Source organism: Simochromis diagramma, unplaced genomic scaffold (assembly GCF_900408965.1).
Source record: "Simochromis diagramma unplaced genomic scaffold, fSimDia1.1 OVJJ01000304.1, whole genome shotgun sequence".
Lineage (NCBI taxonomy): Eukaryota > Metazoa > Chordata > Actinopteri > Cichliformes > Cichlidae > Simochromis > Simochromis diagramma.
The window spans coordinates 4,539,217-4,560,516 of record NW_024387030.1 but is presented as its reverse complement, the minus strand read 5'-3'; the positions used below and the strand labels follow the sequence as shown (position 1 = coordinate 4,560,516).

Below are 21,300 nucleotides of genomic sequence, written 5' to 3'. Positions count from 1 at the left end.
GTGCATTCCCCAGGTCTGCTGTTTCATTGGCATTGAGAAATGGGCCAGAGGTTTGCTGGGTACAGTTTCATTCCATTGCCTTGTTGAGTTAGAGCAGCCTGGTGCAGTTGAGTTCACAGGCCAGCATTTTAAACCGTGATTGGTCAGGTTACAAGCCTGCTTTATGTTTGTGTGTGTGTGTGTGCCTTTTTTAATAGTCTCAGCATGAGCAGTCGGTTAAATTCTGAAAGGGTGACTTCACTTGGGGCCCAAGCTGAGAGAGTTGTTTTATTTTAGTCACATGGTTTTGTTGCCTTTTTTACTCAGACTAGACAGAGCTCTTGTCATTTCACCATCAGAGATTTATTGCGAGACTCTACTGCAGCGCTCGAATCCAGCCAGTCATCAAAACTGCGTCTTCCATTTAAGTGCTGCATTTTATACATTGACAGCTCAAATCAAATGGTTTTAATTGAAAGTGATAAAGAGCCAGGAAGTAGTACAAAACCCCCACAGTTTTGTGTTCATCTTCTGTAACCACAGGTTCTGTGAAATCAGTAAACGGGTGGTTGAAAGAAAGTCCTCCTGTGTTTCCCACGATCACATGAGATCTTTTTTTTTTTTTTTTTTTTGTTTACATGGTGAGATAAATTTCTGTAAATGTAGATTAAAGTAACCCGCTGTTGAAAAAAGAAACATTTACAGAAAAAATATACATCTTAGTAGCGTGTAAATAATAATGTCAGTGTTAACATATAATTTATTGTCTTGAAGTAAAAAGTGCTTATCAGGAAAAAAAATGGATAAACATTTTAACCAAATAATAAGAGCTCAACTCCAGCTTCTCTGTGCCATGCTGCAGAAAGAACCGACTCTGCCACCTTAAATGACTGCTAAATGCTATGCCTAACAGCCACTTTATTAGTTACACCTTGCTATTTCTGGTTTGGACCCCCTTTTTGCTCTTTAGAGAAGTCTTAGTTTTCATGGCATAGATTAAGCAAAGTACAAAGAGATTTTTTTGGTCGATGTTGACGTGATGGGATCACACAGTTGCTGCAGATTCATCAGCTGCACATCCATGATGTGAATCTCCTGTTTCACCACATCCCAAAGGATTGGATCGAGATCTGGTGAGTGTTGAGGACATTTGAGTACAGTGAACTCATTGTCATGTTCAGAAGACAGATTGAGATGATTTGAGCTTTGTGCTGGAAGCAGCCTGTAGAAGTTGGGCGCACTGTGGTCATAAAAGGATGGACATGATCAGCAACAATACTCAGATGGGCTGTGTTTTGTTGATGACTTTTGGCCCAAAATATGCCAAGGAAATCCCCCACATCATTACACCTCCCACCTGAGCTCTTTGATACAAGGCAGTAACAAAGAGCTCAGGTTGATCTATGATTTTTATGTTCACTCCAAATTGTAACCCTACCTCATCAGACCAGGCAATCTTTTTCTAATCTTTTGTTATCCAATATTGGTTGTCATCTACAGAGCATTTACTGCAAGGTTGTGCATTCAGAGATGTTCTTCTGCATTTGTAGTTTTACTGTTTTGTTCTTATCAGCTTAAAGCAGTGTGGTTACTGCAGCTCACTCGATATTTATGTATTTATTTTTTTTAATCCGAAGTATAGTTGTGTGGGAAAATCCTGGCAGAGCAGAAGTATGTGAAATAGTCAGACCAGCCAGTCTGGCACCAACATTGAGAGCCACTTACAGTCACCCTTCTTCACCACTCTGTTTGAACTTCAGTGAGTCGCTGTGTCCAAATCTACATGCCTAAATGCCCCGAGTTGCTGCCGTGGGATTGGCCAATTAAATATTTTATGCCTTTTATTACCAGGTTGAATCTAGACAGGGAGAGAAAATGATGAGAAAAGAGAAGAGGGTGATATAATTGCGCAAAGTTCCTGGGCTGGACTTGAAACTATGTATACTTGGTCATGTGCAAGGACAAAGGTTGAAAATAAACCAGGCCCAAAGAATAGCTGCAATATTCATATAATAATCTTACTATAATCACTGTAGTGAATGTATGTCTGTATGTACCCTATCTCCTCCTTAATTGGCGGGCCAGTCTCGATGAAATTTTCACCTCCCAGCAGTTAAACAGCAAAAGGTCATGATTATCAAAATTTGTATTTGCATATATTACTTATTATTATTTGCTAGAAATTATAATAATTGGTGGTCTTTTTTTGTCTTGAGTTGAATATTTTTGTGGCAGCGTTACTTTAAGAAGTTTTTAAAAGGCATTTCCAGGTAATTCTAAAAAACCTCCAAAACATTTGGTCACATGATTAGTTACAGCACTAGTACTTAGTAATGATTAGTAGTTGTGGTGGTTACTGGACAGGATATGAATGTCTGTCTGTGTGAACTTGACTGTTTCTGCTGATTGCAGTAATCCTGTCAAAGTGCAAATGGTAAACATATGTGAGGAGGACACAATGTGCAGGAGTGAGTTGCTGCACCTCCAGGATGAGCCTATGTGATGACAGCAGGATGTTTCTGGTAACAGGTTGCGTTTCCTGTACACCAGGCTCAGGCCTACCACAGAAAAAGATGTTGCTGGTTAAAACAGAGGTTCCCCGCCCTTCCCACAATATTAAATCAGGGCTTTGAACATCAGCTTGTCCTCACACAGGGTTCAGTCAGAGGATGGGTGGATGCAGGCAGGCGGCCAGGGTCACTGGGTCACACAAGCCTGGCGTCAAGTCATGGCCACGTGCAGTTCACCTCATGTCCACCACCTATTGTCTTTTATTATCTGAATGTGAGCAGGGATAGGGGGCGTGTGTGCGTGTGTGTGTGCGTGTGTATATATGTGCTTGCTTTTTAGCATCGTAGTTGAAGTTGTATCTGTTTATGTCTCAGATCTGTGCGTCTTTTGTGTCTGTGTATTTTTAATGTGTTTGCGTGTGCCTGTTGTCTCAGAGTTGATCTCTGCCTCATGGTTCCCCAGACAGTCTGGTTGTAATGCAGATGATGTCATGGCATGAATCACAAACAGTGACACATGCTCGGGTATAATAACAAGCCCCACTCCCACCTCTCCTACACACACACACACACACAGACACATACAGACACATACATATTACCTGCAACCTGAGCCTGATGCAGGGCATATATACACAGCTAGGAGAATAATCAATTGAATTAGAAATGTTAACCCTGTATCAACACCCTCCTGCCTCTATTATTACCTCCTTTCTGTTCTCCTATTGTGAAGACACACAGCACCTGATCACACTACAACTGAGTTGTAACCAAGATGATGAAACTTGATGCAAGCAGATTTTGTGTACCACTGACCTGCATCTGTTTTTGCCTTTTGCATCCACTGCACTCTGATGTGCAGAACAGATTTTCTATTATTGGAGACAAGTGGATGAAACAGAAACAGGATTATTCAGCTGATGATTTGATGCTTTTAGTTATTCAGTTGTCATTGCATCTATTAAATGAAAGAAACAATAATAGAGGTTCTTATTAGCTCATTGGTACAATATAATTCCTGTATAAAAAGAAATAGTTTACATTTAAAAGAAAAGAAGAGTGATCTTTTCTTGCTCATATCGTCGCATCTAGTAATGCAAAAATAAATAAGTGGCTTGGGTTTGGACTAAACAAAGCCCTTGTTGACCTCACTTAAGCTTTACCAGGTTTTTTTTGTAGACAGGGTTTTCCCGAGTTTATTATAAGACTGGCTGAACACTGCAAGTCATGTAGACATGCAATGGGGATTTTTTTTTCAAAAAAAATTTTTTGAGACCAACGTTGCAAATATTCCATTGCATAATGTACCTCATTAGCATATTGTTCCTGTTTTAATGCATAAAAATGCTTAAAAAACAATTACAATTTTTAATAGCTAATATCCAACCATGTAGCTGAGATGGGCTCCAGTACCCCCTGCGACCCTGAAAAGGATAAGCGGAAGCGAATGGATGGATGGATAATATCCAACCAGTTTTTTTTTTTTTTTTTTTTTTTTTTTCCTTTGATTACATCTCAATCAGGAGTGTCAAACCCAGTCTTTAAACCCTTAATATTTGTCACACTCTTAATGTTTGGACATCGTCTGCTATGGCTGTTCGATATAACGAGATATATATATATATCGCATGATGATATAAAAACGTCTATCGTTTCATTTTATGCTATCATTTGTTTCGTGGTGTCGCAAAATAAACTGTTTACAGCAATATTTTTTCATCCTTTTGATGGTCACTGTAGTGGCTATATTCTTCTTTCTCTCTTTCTCTTATATTTAATATAACCACACTATGGACGGACAAGCACCTGTTTTTATGCGTTGTGGTTAGCAACAACGACGGTAACACCATCGCGTGTCCGCTTGTTTATGTTTCACATAAACCTTTCACAATAAAGCTCAAGATCCTGTTGAGACTTTTCAAAATAAACTGAATCACGTGAAAGAGCAGTTTATTTACGGATGAGAATTAAAAAAGAGCCGCCAGGTGCTAAAAAATAAACCTTAGACTCAAACGTTAGAACAGGCTTTTCCCCGCAGCACGCTGTGTAATAAATACTCACAAAGAAAACGGCGGCCTTTACAACTTATGTCTAAAAATGTATAGTTTCATGCATCGGTTAAAACACTCGACTCCAGGTACACTACGCACAGCTGGAAACACTTCACGCAAGTCGAGCTGCCCGAGATTCACATAATTTACAGAAAATGTTACATTTTTGTGATTTATATCGTTATCGGGACGATAGAATTCTTATATCGGGATATGAGATTTTGTTCATATCGCACAGCCCTATTGTCTGCAGAGAAAATAAAGTTTTGAAATGTATTGTATTATTTAATTTTGTTTAGTCAGTTACGTCAGCTACTGACCACATAGTTTTCTCAGGGAGTAAATAAAGGAAATCTGTTGCTAAGCCTCTTAATTATAAAACAAAGTTTTTGTTAATACACATAAAATGTCTTTTTCTTTTTTTCTTTTTCTTTTTTTTTTAATGATTGCAGAACAATTTTGAAACATTCCTATAGTAAATGGCGTGAAAAAAAACCCAGGAAGGTTTCTGTAATTTAATTGTTTATCTATTACTATGGGGTAATATGAATGGGAATGTTGGAGGTGTTAATCAGTAGGAAAAGCAGTTAAACTCGTAAAAATACACTTAAGTCCAAAATTTATGCCCTCTTTCACATTTTCCAAAGCTGTCCAGTCGGCTGAAATAAAGTCTTTCGTGGGCAGATTTTGGCCCCTGGTCCTTTATGTTTGACACCAATAGTCTAAATCATTTATTCCTGCATATAAACACAGTTAAATATAATTTCACACACATACTGGCAATAATCTCTCCTCCCTCCTCGGTAGAACTTCACATACACAGCTTTCTTGTTTCTCTGTGTCGCCACACAATTAATGATTACTGTTAAAGTAGCTTTGCATTAATCCTATGCAACATTAAATTGAACCAACCCCACCCAACTGCAGCCTCCAGGTTTGAATACTTTTCTGGTGGAACCCCTGTCAAATGATTGTTGGACAACATTTTCGCTAACTTATGTGCTAGTTCTCCTCATCAAACCAGTCAGTCTGTGTTTAAAATTCCTGGCAGGCATGTAGACACTGAGTGGGTTTTGTGTGCCTCTGAATCCCTCTCCTTTTGGACCAGCCTGTCCAGTCTGTGTGTAGCATGAACCTGCTGCTGCCTCCTTGTACATGCACATTAATATCTCTCAGCCTACTGCTATGAGCTGCTCTCCCTGGAGGCTTTGTTCTGTGCGGGTGGAGAGCGAGCAGAAGGGGGGGTTGGAAGAGAGAAAGTGAGAGTGAGTGAGCACTGGGACTTCCTGTACTCTAGCTTTTCCCCTCCTAATGGAGCTGACCCATGAAACTGAACACCTTAACATGGCATAGGAGTGTGTGCATGAAGCTTTACATATGGTCGAGGTGCTTTTAATTTCATTGTCTTTGCCTACATGTAGCAGTTGGGTGTAAACTACCAATCTAATTAACTGTTTCTATTGACTGATTTTTATTAATGATGAACCAGACTCCTCTCAGAAAGGCCAAGAATGTTTTTCTACAGCATGGCTCACCTTTGGGTCTCAATTAAATCATTTTTAATTTGGAAACTATCTAGTAAGCTTGTACCCTACTTTAAATTTTAAAGAAAAAAACATTAAGACCACTGAAAGTTGGTAGCACTTTAGCATCAAGAGGGAAAAGGATGGTACTGAGACTTCCTATGATGGCTTACAGATGGTGGAATTGACAAAAAGACGGGAGGCAGAGCTGAAAGTGACAGAGCTCAAGATGTTAAGCTTTTTATTGTGAGTGACCAGGAGGGTCAAGATTAGAAATGAGTTGATCAGAGGGATGGCTCAGGGTGAGTGTTTTGGAGACAAAGGAGCTTGGTAGTGTCCAAAGGATGTAAAAGATGAAGCTCATTGACAGGCGGAAGAGAGGAAGACCACAGAGAAGATTCATGGATGTGGTGAAGGAAGACATGCTGGGGGTTGGTGTGACAGACGAGGAGGCTACGGATAGGTTGAGATGGAGGCAGACCCCTTAAGGGAGCAACTGTTGATTTCCTTGCAATATGATGTTCTTCTAAGACCTCCTGGCATTTATGTGGGTGATTTGCCACCCACCTAAACATTGTTGATAACTTTTTCTTTGTTGGCCATGAGCTGCAACATCACCACCACCCAACTCATACTGTGAGGGTGAATATTTGGTATTTTTTGCTTGATAAATGGCACAAAAATTATGACAGGTATTATTAAAAAGATAATGCATTGCTTGCACTAGCTTTTCAGCCTTTGAAATATTGGGTATATATATATATATATAAAAATTCATAATGTTGACTAATGTTTTAGTTTTGCATCTAAAGTAGGGTTGCTAGATTATTACAGCTGCAGTACTTTAACACAATTACCCCAATACTGTAGAGGATTTAAGCCATATTTTTTATTTGGTATAGCTCCTTGAGCTTTAATTATAGAGGGTTATTATGGATAGGCCAAGACAGCAGAAGGGGAAAAAGATGTGCTGAAAGGCAAAACAGAATGCGCCACAATAATCACTTTGTCGAGCGTCTTGCTTTAATATTTGCTGGAAGCCAAATCTGACATTGAAATTAAAATTAGAATAATTGCACAGCCCTAGTCTGAAGCATGTTTTGTGTACACCTTTTGTGGTGCTTCTCAGATTAAACAGTTGATTTTCCTACCCTGAGAATTTCTCTGCATCACAGATTCTCTGAGTTGAGCTGAGTGCATTTCAAATTCAGGAGTTCCCCAGCCATTTTTCCACTAGATTACTTTCAGTTTGCTTGTGTTTACTTCGATGTACGCCACCAACTATATTAGACCTTGTTACATCCACTACCCATTAGGATCAAGTTGCAAGCAGTACTGTAAATAATACACTGAGCCACAGTCATACCTGCACATGCCACCGCTCTGTCAGTCCTCTCGTCAGATGTCCTTGTTGAAAACAGATTCACTTGGTGTCATTTCAGTGTAGAACAAATGTTTTTCAAAATCAGATTTAGCATATAGCAACATTGTAAGAAAATAACTGACATACCTGCAGCTATCGAAAAATAAATTTATTGTGTTGTGAAAGAGGAAACGCAAACACACTGAACTTTTATGTATTTTTATTTCTTATCTTTTGTAGAAAATTTACCGTTAATTGAAATTAGTTAGTAACCCTACTGAATTTTACACTGAACTCCTTTTTGTATTGTACTGCGGGTGTATGCAGCAGTTTATTTGATTACGTCTTAAGCTCTGTTCCAGTTCTGTGTATTGTCTTTGAATTATGATGTTTTTATTCAAATAGCATTCAGTTTCATGTCTTTTTCTTACAATGTTTCCCGTCCCGACATTGTTGGAGATAGCCGACACTTGTTGGATGTGGGCCTCTCTGAAACGGGCCAACTATTCTGTGAATGGAGTCAGGGGAAACCCCCGTAGTTTCAGTGTGGTGACTCACAGCTCCTGGTGTCCTGTGGAATTTGGTCAAGTGCCTATTTGTGGTTAAAAAGGATCTATCTCATAACGTACTTCTGCTTTGATATGTATTTTTTTCCCCCGAGTAGAGCCTATATGTGTGGGATATTTTTAACTGTTAGGTCTTGTGAGTGTGCATCAAAACAGAAATGATGTACAGAAACCTCAATGAGACCAAGCTGTAGCTTCAGACTTTCCAGCTCCATTCGTTTTGAAAAGCATCTGAATTCAGTTAATCAGAATGTAAACTAAAAGGAGGGCTGAGAAAGGGGTCTTTTATAATCCCCTAGAGACACTTCTGTACTCCTCTATTCTCTGATCATTTTTCTATCCCAAATAAATGAAGTCAAACTTGAGACGGGGGACATCCTGCTTTTGCTGAGTCTCTGTTAAGTCACAGAAGAGGAATGCATGAAGCGCGATCTGCATCGACCTTTTAACGGTCCTCTCACATTCCTTAATCCGGGGGCAAAGTTTTGTCATCATAACTCATCACTTTCACTATATGCCAGGGTAATTCCATCACTAGCATGTGAACAGGCTTTGTAAGAAACCAGGTTCATTTTCTATCCACCTCTCTGCTTGTGTTTTCTGCCACAACTTTTTTTTTTTCCCTCCTTCTCCTCCAAGACTACTTTGGATACTATAATAGTATCTCAACTGACAGCATTCCTGTGAGAGGGCACGGCCCAAATGACGGCAACTTTTGGGTAGCTGGAGGGTATTTTGGGGGCGGTGGAGTTACTCTCTTTCCATTAGTAGACCTGATGCAGCCACACCTTCTTTGTTGTCAGCATGTAAAATCACACCTTCTGTCAGGCTGGTTGCACCCTCAGGAGTCCCGCTGCAGAGCAAACCTGGGTGAATTGATATATCTGCAGAAAAGAGCTCTAAATCCTTTTCAGTTGAGATGATACTTGTTTAAAAGACTTATTGTCTTGCAGTTAATTTTGTGGAGAAGTATTCGTGTGTTTAATTGCTGATTTTATTTATTTTTTTATAGGAAACTTATGAATCTGACTTGTTGATTTGTGTGCCATAGCCTAATCGCTTGTATGTCTTTTAGATTTGTTTCCAACCTTAAAAGCAGTCATTTTTACTTGTTTTTCAGTGTATAGATACATAATAGCTGGAGTTGAATATTTAAGACTTCATTGTAAATATTTAGTTACGATTATTCTCTGGGAATGGCTAATGCAGAATTATATGGATCTGTAGAGGACTGCAGGCACAATCACATTCCTCAGAGTTGTAATGTTTTTTGCCAGGTGCCATCTACACACCACCTCTCCTGCTATGATGTCACTCTATCATCTGCTGTGCATGAGCTCATAGTCATCAGTGGTTTTATAGGGTCAACAGAGTTGGCTAGTTTCCCGTAAATGTAGGTACAAAACTAAATTTAGAGAAAGTATAGTTTTTAAGTATAGTAAGTATGAGTTTAGACATGCATTTGTCTGAGCTCCCTTGGAAGCAGCAAAAAGAGTGTTTTATTAAAACTTGCATTAGGTAACTTTTTCAGTATATTAAATGCTTTTTGTTGCCAGTTACTTAAAAGTGAGATGTTTCCTGATACTAAAGTTGTGTCTCATTTTCTGCAGAAAGTCATATGATGATTGTGTTTACGCCTGAGTATCAGTGAGCATCACTGGCTAATCATAGCTTAGTCATTTGTGGGCTTCATGTTTAACTCAGCTGAAGGAAAACAAAACTTATGTGGTTTCACATCAAAAGAAGAAGCTTTGTCCAATTAAATGTACAAGTGAGTTGTAATGTTCAAGTTAGTCTTGAATGAAACTGAGCTAGTAGATTTAGTGTGTGGGCTAAAATCTGAATAAACACCTTGTTAAAACCAAGAAAAAATGTTTATATTCAGCCAGTCATTGTAACTGTAGGCTGATGTAATTGTGCGTGAGGCCAGCTGAGCTGCATCATACCAGATGTTAACATCACTTTGATATATTAAACAGTTGCACTTTACGTCATGTCAACAGTGCCAGAAGCATGTTGGGTTTTTTTTTCTTTTCTTTTTTTTCTTCTGTCCTACTGAATGAAAAATAATATCACTCCACATCATGGTGAATGACAAATTTTTGCCATATCTGACGCTTATTTGTTTTTATGTAACTTTCAGGTACAGAAGCAGGTCCACCCAAACCTGACAGCAAAGGAGGATGCCCTCCAGTATATCGAGGAGCTGATCTTGCAGCTTCTCAACATGCTGTGTGTGGCCCAGCCTCGCACTGTGCAAGATGTAGACGTAAGGCCTTTACAATCTCTTGTAGTATTTATTTTCTAAGTAGATATTAATGACGTAAGGAAGAACAATGAAACAGATTGTGAGCTAATTTTCCCATTGGGTGTCCCGGCATTTTCCATTTAGGAAACGTATGATTCAACAGAAGCATTTCAAACACACTTACTTTATTCTAATATAAGTTCATCCTTCTTAATGTTTGTACTCATATTCTTGATGAGGAAAAGTAACATTTCCTCTTCTCTTAAATCAGGAACGCGTCCAGAAAACTTTCCCCCACCCTATAGATAAGTGGGCAATTGCAGATGCCCAGTCAGCCATTGAGAAACGCAGGAGAAGACACCCCTTACTACTTCCTGTGGATAAAATACATCCACTGCTCAAGGTAAGGATGCTTGACAGCTCGCTGTCCTGTTCATCCTCAGCGCTGTCCTCGCTTTTATTTTTCAACCCTTTGAACTGCTGTGTTATAGTTAATGTCTCATTGTGGGTTTTCCTTTTTTCTTTCAACAGGAGGTTTTGGGCTACAAAGTGGACTACCATGTGTCCCTATACATTGTGGCAGTGCTTGAATACATATCAGCAGATATACTGAAACTGGCAGGAAACTATGTTGGCAACATTCGGCACTTTGAAATCACCCAGCAGGACATCAAAGTGTCCATGTGTGCAGACAAAGTGAGAAGCTAAAGTTGTCAAACATGATTAGGAGAGAAGAATTTCTTTTGAATGACACTGACTGGTTGTCACTGCTACCTGTTTCCAGGTGTTGATGGACATGTTTGACCAAGAGGAGGATATTGGGTTGATGTCGCAGTGTGCAGAGGAGCCCTTGTCCTCGGGGGAGCTCACGTATGATGACCTGGTGAGGCTTGAAATCGCAGAGGAGCGGCAGTACCTGAGAGAGCTGGACCTCATTGTCAAAGTGTTCCGCAGACACTTCCTTCACTCCAAAGTTTTCACAAACGAGGTGAGGAACTTGAATTAAAAGAAATACACATGTCAGTATTGCTTATTTCTCAGTTTGACAAAAAAGAATCAGGTTACGACTTATTTAAACATAATGATTGATCTAATCACTGACCAGTATTTTATAATACAAAGTAAACTGTTCAGTGAACACGATCAAGTCTTATGCTTACAAAATGAGCGGTGGGCAAAGCCAGCTTGGAAAACAGTTAGGTTTTCATCAAAGCTATTTCAGTCTAATCCAACTTAAGATCATCTAAAGATTACAACTAAAACTCTGTAATCGGCTAACTTGTACTCAGCGTCATGAAGCAGTGTGAAATACCTTTTATACTTTTCATCATTTTTTTTCTACTTTTGTGTTTTTTGGGCTGTCTCTTCTACTAAGGCTTAGTATTGACTATCAATACTGCTTTGCTTTCAGTATGACTTTATGTCAAAATGAATAAAGCATCATAATCTAAAAGTATTGTCAGATTTTTCTCAATGCACTGTCCTATAAGGCAGTCAGTATTGGTATCATACAAGAAACATGTCATTATGTTTGGCCTTAAAAGGTTACAGTTCCTCTTCATCACACAAAGCATGACCCATGCTCTCTGACTCATATAGTAAACCTACTTTCAGCTGCTCCCTTATTCACAAGGGATCGTCACAGTGGGTTGATTTGGCAGTTTTAATGTTGGATACCCTTCCTGACACAACCCCAAAGGGATTTGTCTCTCCTCCCTCTTACTCAGTAAACAGCCATTAAATAGCAATTCATATCCTTCTTACAGAAGGCTAACCAAAGGAACTTTAGGTTACTTGCGTAACCACAGTTCTCAGAGTAACATGAGTGAGATGTCTTACTGTGGGATGTGCCTCCCTTCACATTTCTCAGAGGAATTTGCCTCAGTATGCCAATTCTGAATGGCTGGTGACCATGTCAGACTGAACCACCAACCCTTAAGTGGCTTGAACTACTATGCAGTCATTACTCAAGGTAAGCACTTATCATATTTCCCCAACAAGAAGGGCTGAGGCAGCTTACGTATGTTACTCTGAGAACGGAGGTTATGCATGTAACCTAAAGTGGTCATTTTTGGCATTTTCAATGTCTCATTTTAAAGTCTCAAGTTAGCAAGTAGCCCCTTTTATCCAAGTGAGGACACAGTGATTTGCACTGCTTGGGATACACTTTAAGGAAAGCTGTTCAGTTTAAACAAAAAGTGAGTGGTGAGGACCAGCTTGATGCTGCACAACTTTTTATTTTTTTTGAAAACACTGCTCAAAACTCCTGTCCAAAAAAGCATGCAAAACAAAAACAGGAGACTGCATGTTGAAGCTTTTTGTTTTTCAGATGTTTTTCAGCTGTCAAGATAACAGGCACAAATGAACCAACAACTTTAGACACAAATGCCAGGTCAGGCTTCAGTGACGCCCTGGATTGTTCAGGGGTAGACTTAGTGTTTGAAGGGGGTACTGACAGGCTTAGACTGTTAACAATGTCTTCAGAGATATGAACTCAACCTTGTGCGCTTTGATCGTCCCTGATAGCGTAGCCACTGTTCAAGAACAGTCTGATGCAGATCTCCATACACAGTGCCTCTGGGGAGCAGATCTAGGCCCAGATTCAGAGAGATCAGGACATGTCGCCCTCAGAAAAGGGAAATATCTACTACTCCATGGGATCAGCTCATTGAGCAGTAGAAGCCCCATACAGGAAAAATATACGCCTGCCTATGAACAATTACACTATATTGCAGGTTAAAATGAGCTCTAAAGTCAGAATAGGTGAATTATATCATGCCTGGAGAGCAGCACAAGCTACTTGAGGGTGGGTGGTTTGACTTGACATGGTCTTTTTGATCACAAGCCAATCAGCTGAGATGAATGCTTTGAGGAATAGGCAGAGGTGTGAATTACACAAACAATGAAACCACCAGTATACTTTGCTTTACACTTTTCCACATTGGTTGCTTTGCACGCTGCTGCAACATCATCACACAGTCGCAGATATGATGTAAATGTTGTCTCGCTCTGCGACAGGGGGTAAGCAGTGAGCATAAAAGCGGCCTGAGTGGCTGACAAATGAGACATTGAAACATTCAAATTAATCTTAGGAATGAGAAAAGGACTTTGAGTCCAGCATTTTGTCCAAGGATAATTCAACATGCAGAACTAGGGAAGCCTGTAATTGAACCGTTAACCTTCCAGCTAGCAGACAACCCATTCTAACAGGTGTGTTTTTTAAATGCTCTAAATTCCCTAAAAATAAAAAGGAGGAAATGTATAGGTAAGGGAAGGGATTAAACACTGTTTACAGTTTGAGAAGAACTGAGTGGAAAGTCGAGTTTAATGGGTCGCTGTGGCTTTGCATATTTTGGGTTGGGTAATTTGTGGTATCATTTGGGTGAGGAGGATTCAACTTTGTGAGGCCCAGTGGAATGCAGAACATGCAATTATGTTGAGACAGCTTCTGCTTCTACTTCTGACTGTGTTATGTTTTTGCACTCTGGTCAACTGATTTAGCCTCCTTAAAGATGTGTGTCAAAGTGAAATGCACTCAAAATAAGAAGTGTGTGTGTGTGCGTGTGCCCCCCCCCCAAAATAAAGAGAAGTTGACTGGAAAAGGCAGTGGCGGCAGGGTTACATTACATCACAATCGTTCATGTATTTTCAGGGCTGGCGTGGGTAGATGGCTGTGGCTTTTTGGGTTTTTTTTGTGTTCTCTTGTAAACAACTCATCTAAGTTTTAAGTGAGAGACAAAAGGAAGGAGGGCGGAAGTGTGGCCTGTTTGTTTTGGTCTGAGATAAAGGTGCTCTAATGTGACATCCAGTGGATCTTAATGTCATGCATATCATCTTGTAACTCTATCCTTTTTCCCCTCATGTCCATCTGTTAACAAACTGCATAACCTCGTCATGTGGACTCTCTTTATGTGCCTTGTACCAGCGTAAAAAGACCTTTCACTCATCTGTGGTTTCAGCATTGGAGGACAAAAATCCTTAGTCACAGCAGTTTAACATGGCTACTCGTTTCACACCACAACAGTGAAACGGGCACTCATGTTGTCCTGTCGTTGCAGGATGTCGAGGTGGTTTTCAGTAACATCCTAGACATCCACGAGTTGACTGTGAAGCTGCTCGGGTTGATTGAGGACGCTGTTGAGATGACTGCTGATGGCAGCCCTCATCCGTTGGTGGGCAGCTGCTTTGAAGATCTGGCGGAGGTATGAAGTCACTCTGATTTTCAAATCTTAAAACACACAAGTTCACAATGCAGCGCCAAATATTGTCTGAGCTTTTACTAGTATGGTTGGGAAATACACAATATGCAATAAACTGCGTGTGCAATAAACTGTACAAAAAACAGTTTTGGTACTTCTTTGTTTTTGTGTTGGGTTGTCATGTGGTTGTTAAAAAAATGTAATGCATGGCTTGAATTTATTAGATTTGTTGGAAATCCGTTCATTCTAAACCAGCATGTCAGCATGAGTGCATCATTCTTGTTTTAGGAAAATATAGAAACAAAAATAATTCTTAGTTTTTGAGAGATTATTTCTCTGACGGATAATTAACAGCAAACTAATCAAGTCAATCTAGGATTTACTGCAGAAAGAGAAAAAGTTTGTAATTAAATGAAGTTTCTTCATTTGATTGCTCAAAAAATTGTCATTATTATCTAAGTCAGAATCATAGACCAACAAAATCTAACTAATAAGACAAAATTAGTTTTTATGTTTTATTCGATCACATATTGGGAAAAGCTGAGCGGAAAGCTGTGCTAATGACGTCTTGAAAAGCTACTTTGGCCAGTGGTTATAAAGGTATTTCTCCATATAAATAAAGAAAACGAAGTTTGGTTCCTGGCAAAAACTGCTTTCTCAGGAAAGAAACTTTCAAATTGGTTTCTTAAGAAAGAAACTTTTAAATTGTGTTCTTGAGAAAAGCAACTTGAAAGTTGGTTTACCACAACACTTCTGGTACCCATAGTGTTATGACTAAAGAAAAAAAAAAAAAAAAAAAACGCCGCACACTAACACAAAAACATCCAGCCATTGTAAAATATGGTGGAGGTAGAATCAACATTCGGGCTGCTCTGTTACTTTAGGGCTTGTATATCTTGCAGTTGTTGATCAGAATAATGGATTCAAAAGGATATGAGGAATTTCTAAGGAGGACATTACGACAGTTTAGGAGACTGTTAACAAAAACACATAAAATAAACAACAAAATGGGTGAAAAGAAGGTTAATTACTGAGGATCTTTTCTAAGAACTAAGAACATTCCAATGAAACCCATCTGTTTGTGTAAAAACACTTATTACTGTAAGTCATTACTTTATTAACTACTTTGTGTAACTTGTGGTTATGATTGAGACGGCGCTGATGACTCAGATATGACACAGTCTTTCTCTGATGTTTTTCTTAAGACTTGTATTATTCTGCATGTGTGTGCAGGAGCAGGCCTTCGATCCCTACGAGACTTTGTCTCAAGACATCCTCGGCGGGGAATTTCATTCACATTTCAACAGCTTGATGGCACGACCAACAGTTGGCCTCTACTTCCAGGTAAGAGATTTCATAAGAGTTTGGAAAGGTGACGCTCGGGTCTCTACATTTGTTTGGTTTAAAAACATACTGTCAGATTTATACAACCTCACATCCACAATTCAAAAGATGGGCCCATTGGACTGTTTCATGAAAATATTTGCTCATTTTGAATTTAATGGCAGCCACATGAATCAAAAGCTGGGACGGGTGTGAAAAAGGGACGGAAATGTAATCGGTGCTGAAAAGAAAACAGCTAAAATTACATTTTGCAGCTGGCAACAAGTGAATAAAACGATCGGGTATTAAAAAATAAATCTGCATTGACAAATCGTGGAACAACTTCAGAACAATGTGCCTCAAAATTTAAAATTTTTAAGTTTCTTTTGGAGGGAAAACTTGGATCCTGTCTCTTCCTCACTAAAGCATTAGAAGAGCTTCTGACTTGACATCAGGGCTCAGTTCAAAAGGTGTCATCTCTGATAACATGTGGGGCGCATTAGTGATGATGGATTTGGCAGTTGGCACATCTGGAAAGGGGGCATAAGCCCTAAAAAGTATATACAAGTTTTAGAGCAACGTATGCTTCCGTATAGACATTGTCTTTTTCAGGGAAGGCCTTTAATATTTCAGCAATGCCACATGCTAGATTTACTGTAATGGCATAGCTTCATAGATAAGTCTAGGTGCTGGAATCCTCTACAGGCAGAAATGGGACAACAAGTCAAGCAGCTGCTCTCCTCAGTGCCCAGATGTTTACAGACTGTTGTTAAAAGCAGAGGGGATGCTACACAGTGGTAAACATGTGTAAACATTTTTTTTTAATATTCTACTGTTGGTTTATGAGATTTGCAAATCATTGCATTCTTTTATTTGCCATTTACAAAACGTCCTAACTTTTTGGAACTTGGGTTACAGTGTGCATTTGAGTTTTATTTACTTTGACTTTGTATTATCATGCACTAGGTACGAGAATTAACGGTTACAGCTGTTATAACTGAGAATCAGTTCTTCTTTCTGTCAGTGCCAAAAATAAACTTTACAGACTGAAAAATGCTGTAAAATAAAAAAGGGAAAATCTGTATTTTTTTTTTCTTTTTCTTTTTTTTAATTTTTTTATATGAAGGTGTAAGTAGGTCATTTTGAGTTTATACCCAGCAAACATTGTTTCAGTATTTGTTCCTGTTCTGCTTTGAAGTCAACCTGCATGCCGGGTGGAATTCCTCTTAATATCGCCGAGTGCATGTCATGACATATCCAGCGTCCTGTGTACAGTTTATTCGCTGCTGCTGCATTGTTTTATTTGGACATTCCTCACAAGAATAGCATTGAATTATGCTCAGTGGGGTGCAGTTTGGCAGCCTTTGAAGATTAAATATTTTCTGGTGTTTTCTCAGGCCAAAGCCCAGTGAGGTGGAGTGTTCACATGATGCAGCATCAGAGCTCCAGAGTCACTGTAACACCACTTGCAGAATGAGACTGTTTTCTGTTCTTCTTTTTTAAGCTTTTCAAAACAAGTGTCTAATTTTGTTCAAGTCAAATTTCTGTTTGTTACGAATCATCTACCTTTAGGCTTCATTTGTATCTTGTTGGCAGTGAGGAAACAAAGTCTGGCTGAGTGAGTGCCCTGCAGCCTTGCCTGTACCTCATTTTGAGGCCTCGCTGTGTTTATTCGTGAACCGCAAGACTAACCCCAGTTAGAGTGCTGGCACAGTCTTCTGATTATTCACACCTAGTGTTTATTTCCATATACTCATTATATGAGAGTGAGGCAAAGGGCACCAGAGTTAAAAATACAGCTTTAATTGTGCACCATATTGATAACACTTTTTTTTTTTTTTTTTTTTTTTTAAAACAAAGAACTGTTTTGTTTCACAAGCTAAAGCAGCAGCACATAACTAAAAATAGTGTCTTTGCTTGAGTGTATATATCGATTTATATATGTAAGAACGTATCAGTCAATTAATCAGTTGAGTCAACAGAAAATAGCAATTAAGATTCCTAATCTAAGGGGTTCAGTTTCAGCTTCTCCATTAGAAGGAAGTCTTCTGAAATAGTTCTCCAGGCTTCTTGAAGAAGCCCTTCTTTGGATGTTGGCTGTCAAGATGATCCCACGCTGCTTCATTCAGTCCAGGCTCTGGGGTTGCAGTGATGGTGTGTTTGGGATCATTTGCATTGCTGAAAAACACAGATCACACTTTGTGGAAAGCATTGTGTGGTGTAGCAAAATCTGATGGTACGTTTCTCTGTCCTGCCCACCTCCATGTGTTTGTTATTCCATCATATTGCCACTTATTTTCAATCCAGTGGCCTCGGTAGAAGCCACCCTTCCTCTGAGACCTTTTTTTTTTTTTTTTCTTCTTTTTTCTCTCCCCTGTCCCATTTGGCTCTTTTGCCATCAGAATTATTGTCTAAAGGCAAAGAAAGATGCCCAACGGATTTACTTTACCAAATTGACCATCCCAGCCTTGCCATAATGGTCCATTTGATTCACCTTTTATTGTTTATTTTATTTTCACTTGCTGAATACGGGACAGACTTGATTGGAGGAAAGAAGGGGAGAAAGAAAGAGGGAAAGAGAAACATTTGAGCAAAGTACTTTTTTTTTTTTTTCTTTTTTTTTTTTCTTTTTGTGGTCAAACTGTTAGAAACTGGAACAAATGATGTGTTTTTGTGATTGGCTCCTAGTAACAAATTACTTAAAGAATTCTCTGTTGTGTGTATACACAACACTGTTTCATCCCTTGAGTTATGAGTTATCCCTTGAGCCTTTTTTGGGCTATTTGAATTATATCTCGGTGTTAAGCAGCTTAACAAAAATAAAAATCGCACGTGTGCATGTATACGTGTTGATCATCAGTTGTCCTAACGGGAGATGGTGTAATGGTGTTTCTCCGCCAACCAGTGACTCATCTCATCTTCTTTCTACCTTCTTTATCCAGCACGCTCAGTTATGTGGACACCTGGATGAAATGGCACACGTTCCAGTCAAACCTGTGGCAGTGGCCACATTGGTTCTCCTCTTCAGCTTTTGTCTCAAAGCATGTGCTTCATCTTTCTTTTTCCACCCTTCTTGACTTTCTGCCCCTCCTCTCTGTCAGACAGATGCGTCTGTCGAGCACTCAGCCCCTGCACTCTGCAGCGTCTGCTATTGTGGGTAAATTACATCGCCTTTTTAAAAATAGAACAGCCAGCCACACTGCAGGACTTTTTTTTTTTTTTTTTCTCCTGGTGAAGAGGAGGGTCGGGGGCCAAAAGCAAAAATTATGCATATCCCTTTAGAGATGTATGATAAGTTTAAATTATGATTAGAAATGGAAAGCCAGTTTTGTTTTCTTTAAAGACTCTTAAGATCAATAGTCTCACCAAGTTGTCGAATCTTCGCTGAAAGCATCTAGATCAGGGCTAGCATACTATTTATCTGTGAGGTTTCTGTTGTGTATGAAAATTCTTGTTTCACACTGGGTTTGTGATACCTGCATAGCTGCATTGCTTCAGTGGAAAGCAGGATCCTGTGGCATGTAAGCACCTTTTCCAGATTTCTGATGACATCAGATTTACAGAAGAAGTTGCAAAATAGTCAGTAAATCATAAAGTCCATTTCTCTCTATTGTGTTTTCTTTTATATTTGTGTGATTGCACCCACTCTGGACAGAAATAAGTTGACTACATGCTCATGAATTGGGTGACAAACATGAATATAAATACACGGATTCCTTAGGTTCCCTGTAAGCGTTATATCTCAAAACTATGATAAGTCTCAAAACAGTGACAAAAAGCACGTGTACACTTTGTGAATCTGCAGGATGCTGACGTATCAATAACATGATCTAAACTTGGATCATTGTTCCCTTGCTGTGCATCTGGGTGCATGAGGCAGCTGATGCCTTTCTCTAATGCGCACGATCCCCCTCCCCCCAGACTTCTTCCCTGCATGCAGAGACTGTGGTCGCTGCAGAGGAGTCTGAGTACGAACGTATTGATTCTGATTCGGCTATCTGGGGAACAGGAGCTTTAAAAGGATACTGTGACACCCCTCCCTTTCTGGTTACCTCTGCCTTACTTGATCAACTGCTTCTCACTCCCCCTGGTCCCCCCCGTACCCCCCTGTACCCTCTCATCTGGGCTGATTTCACATTAACAGACTGGGATGTGACATTTTAGTCATTTTTTTTTATGATCAATTTTTGTCATTCATTTATCGTTTGAGCTGAATGCATGACTACAACCATACACTTGTACACTGGTTTATCCTGGAGGCACGAAAGGCGAGCTTTAGACAGGTCTAAACACATCCAGCAACAACTTATTTGGTGGCTTACTGCAATATAAACACTGAACTTTCAGTTTCACTTTAAAATAACTTCTCTGTGACTTACATATGAATAAATGCATATTGCATTTCTAAATGTTGGTTTTTTTTTTTTTTTTTTTTTTCTGGATGGGAAAATGTTTTTGTTTTGAAACAGAGTTAAATGCTGTTTAGGGGGAAAAAACTCTTTGTATTGAGGTGGAAAATTTGCTGTTATGTTGGTTGGTCAAATCTGTTCATAGTGTTCTTATTATTCATTTTTCTCTTTCTGTTTCTGCAGTCAGTTACAGAAGGCTTTAAAGAAGCTGTGCAATATATCCTTCCCCAGCTGATGATGGTCCCAGTGTACCACTGTATGCACTACTTTGAGCTACTGCAGGTTTGTCCTAATGTTTACTTTTTTTTTTTTTTTCTGTTTGACTGCCCATCACAACCCTGATTTATTGTTAATGATGCACACAATTGATGGATGTTGGGGTTTACAGATATGTGACCACTGACCACATGATATTATCATGTTTACTTTTTTTTTAATCGTCCTCACCATAGGCTTTCTGTAAATCATCCATTGACCCATTGACTGAGAACATTCCCAATATTGATTGATTATCATATTTCTGCAGGATGTTATAAAATAAAACAAAATAAAACCTTTATTTTTAAAGTAAACTTGAATTTTTCTATGGAAGCAAGCGAGAATCCTGTAACAGCCTGATACCTGAACTCACATAGTGATGAATTTGAAGATATACAAGTCTTTCTGAGGAAGGCCAAAGGTATTTTGAAGTTGGGCACACAGCTTATGTATGTAGTTTTTATCAAACAGGCCTGCTATTATTATTTTGATACCTCTTCTGTGCTAGGATCCAAATATAACCACATTCATGGCAGGGAGAAAATCTCTATTGTTGAAAAACGGTGTAATGTAGGTAAATGAATTCTTCCTCAAATACAGTTGTTTATATCTTGCCAGCTTTTCATTGTATTTTGAAGAATTGGCTTGTCTTTTGTTTTTGTGCGAGATTTATTTTTGCATGTCTCCTACTAAATCAAAGGGATTACATCCAAATTTGCAAAAGGACTTCCATCACCTTTAAGATAATAGTAAAGCCTCTTCATCTTTATTAGACTTATTCTACCCATCCATGAAATTGGCGGATTCATCCATCTTGCAAGGTCTTTATTTATTTCTTTTTGTACTGTGGTCAAATTGTGTCTCAAGAGGT

General features: G+C 39.1%; 1 protein-coding gene across 1 annotated transcript in view; it reads left to right on the top strand.

Annotated features, from left to right (window-relative positions):
* The window catches only part of sos2 (son of sevenless homolog 2 (Drosophila)), a 38,372-nt gene that overhangs the window by 4,621 nt on the left and 12,451 nt on the right, over nucleotides 1–21,300 (top strand). Inside the window, exons 2-8 of the mRNA XM_040042600.1 lie at nucleotides 10,136–10,261; nucleotides 10,512–10,643; nucleotides 10,772–10,936; nucleotides 11,025–11,228; nucleotides 14,299–14,442; nucleotides 15,673–15,783; nucleotides 20,355–20,453. Of these exons, the coding sequence (XP_039898534.1) occupies nucleotides 10,136–10,261; nucleotides 10,512–10,643; nucleotides 10,772–10,936; nucleotides 11,025–11,228; nucleotides 14,299–14,442; nucleotides 15,673–15,783; nucleotides 20,355–20,453 (981 nt within the window). The remainder of the gene's footprint in view (nucleotides 1–10,135; nucleotides 10,262–10,511; nucleotides 10,644–10,771; nucleotides 10,937–11,024; nucleotides 11,229–14,298; nucleotides 14,443–15,672; nucleotides 15,784–20,354; nucleotides 20,454–21,300) is intronic.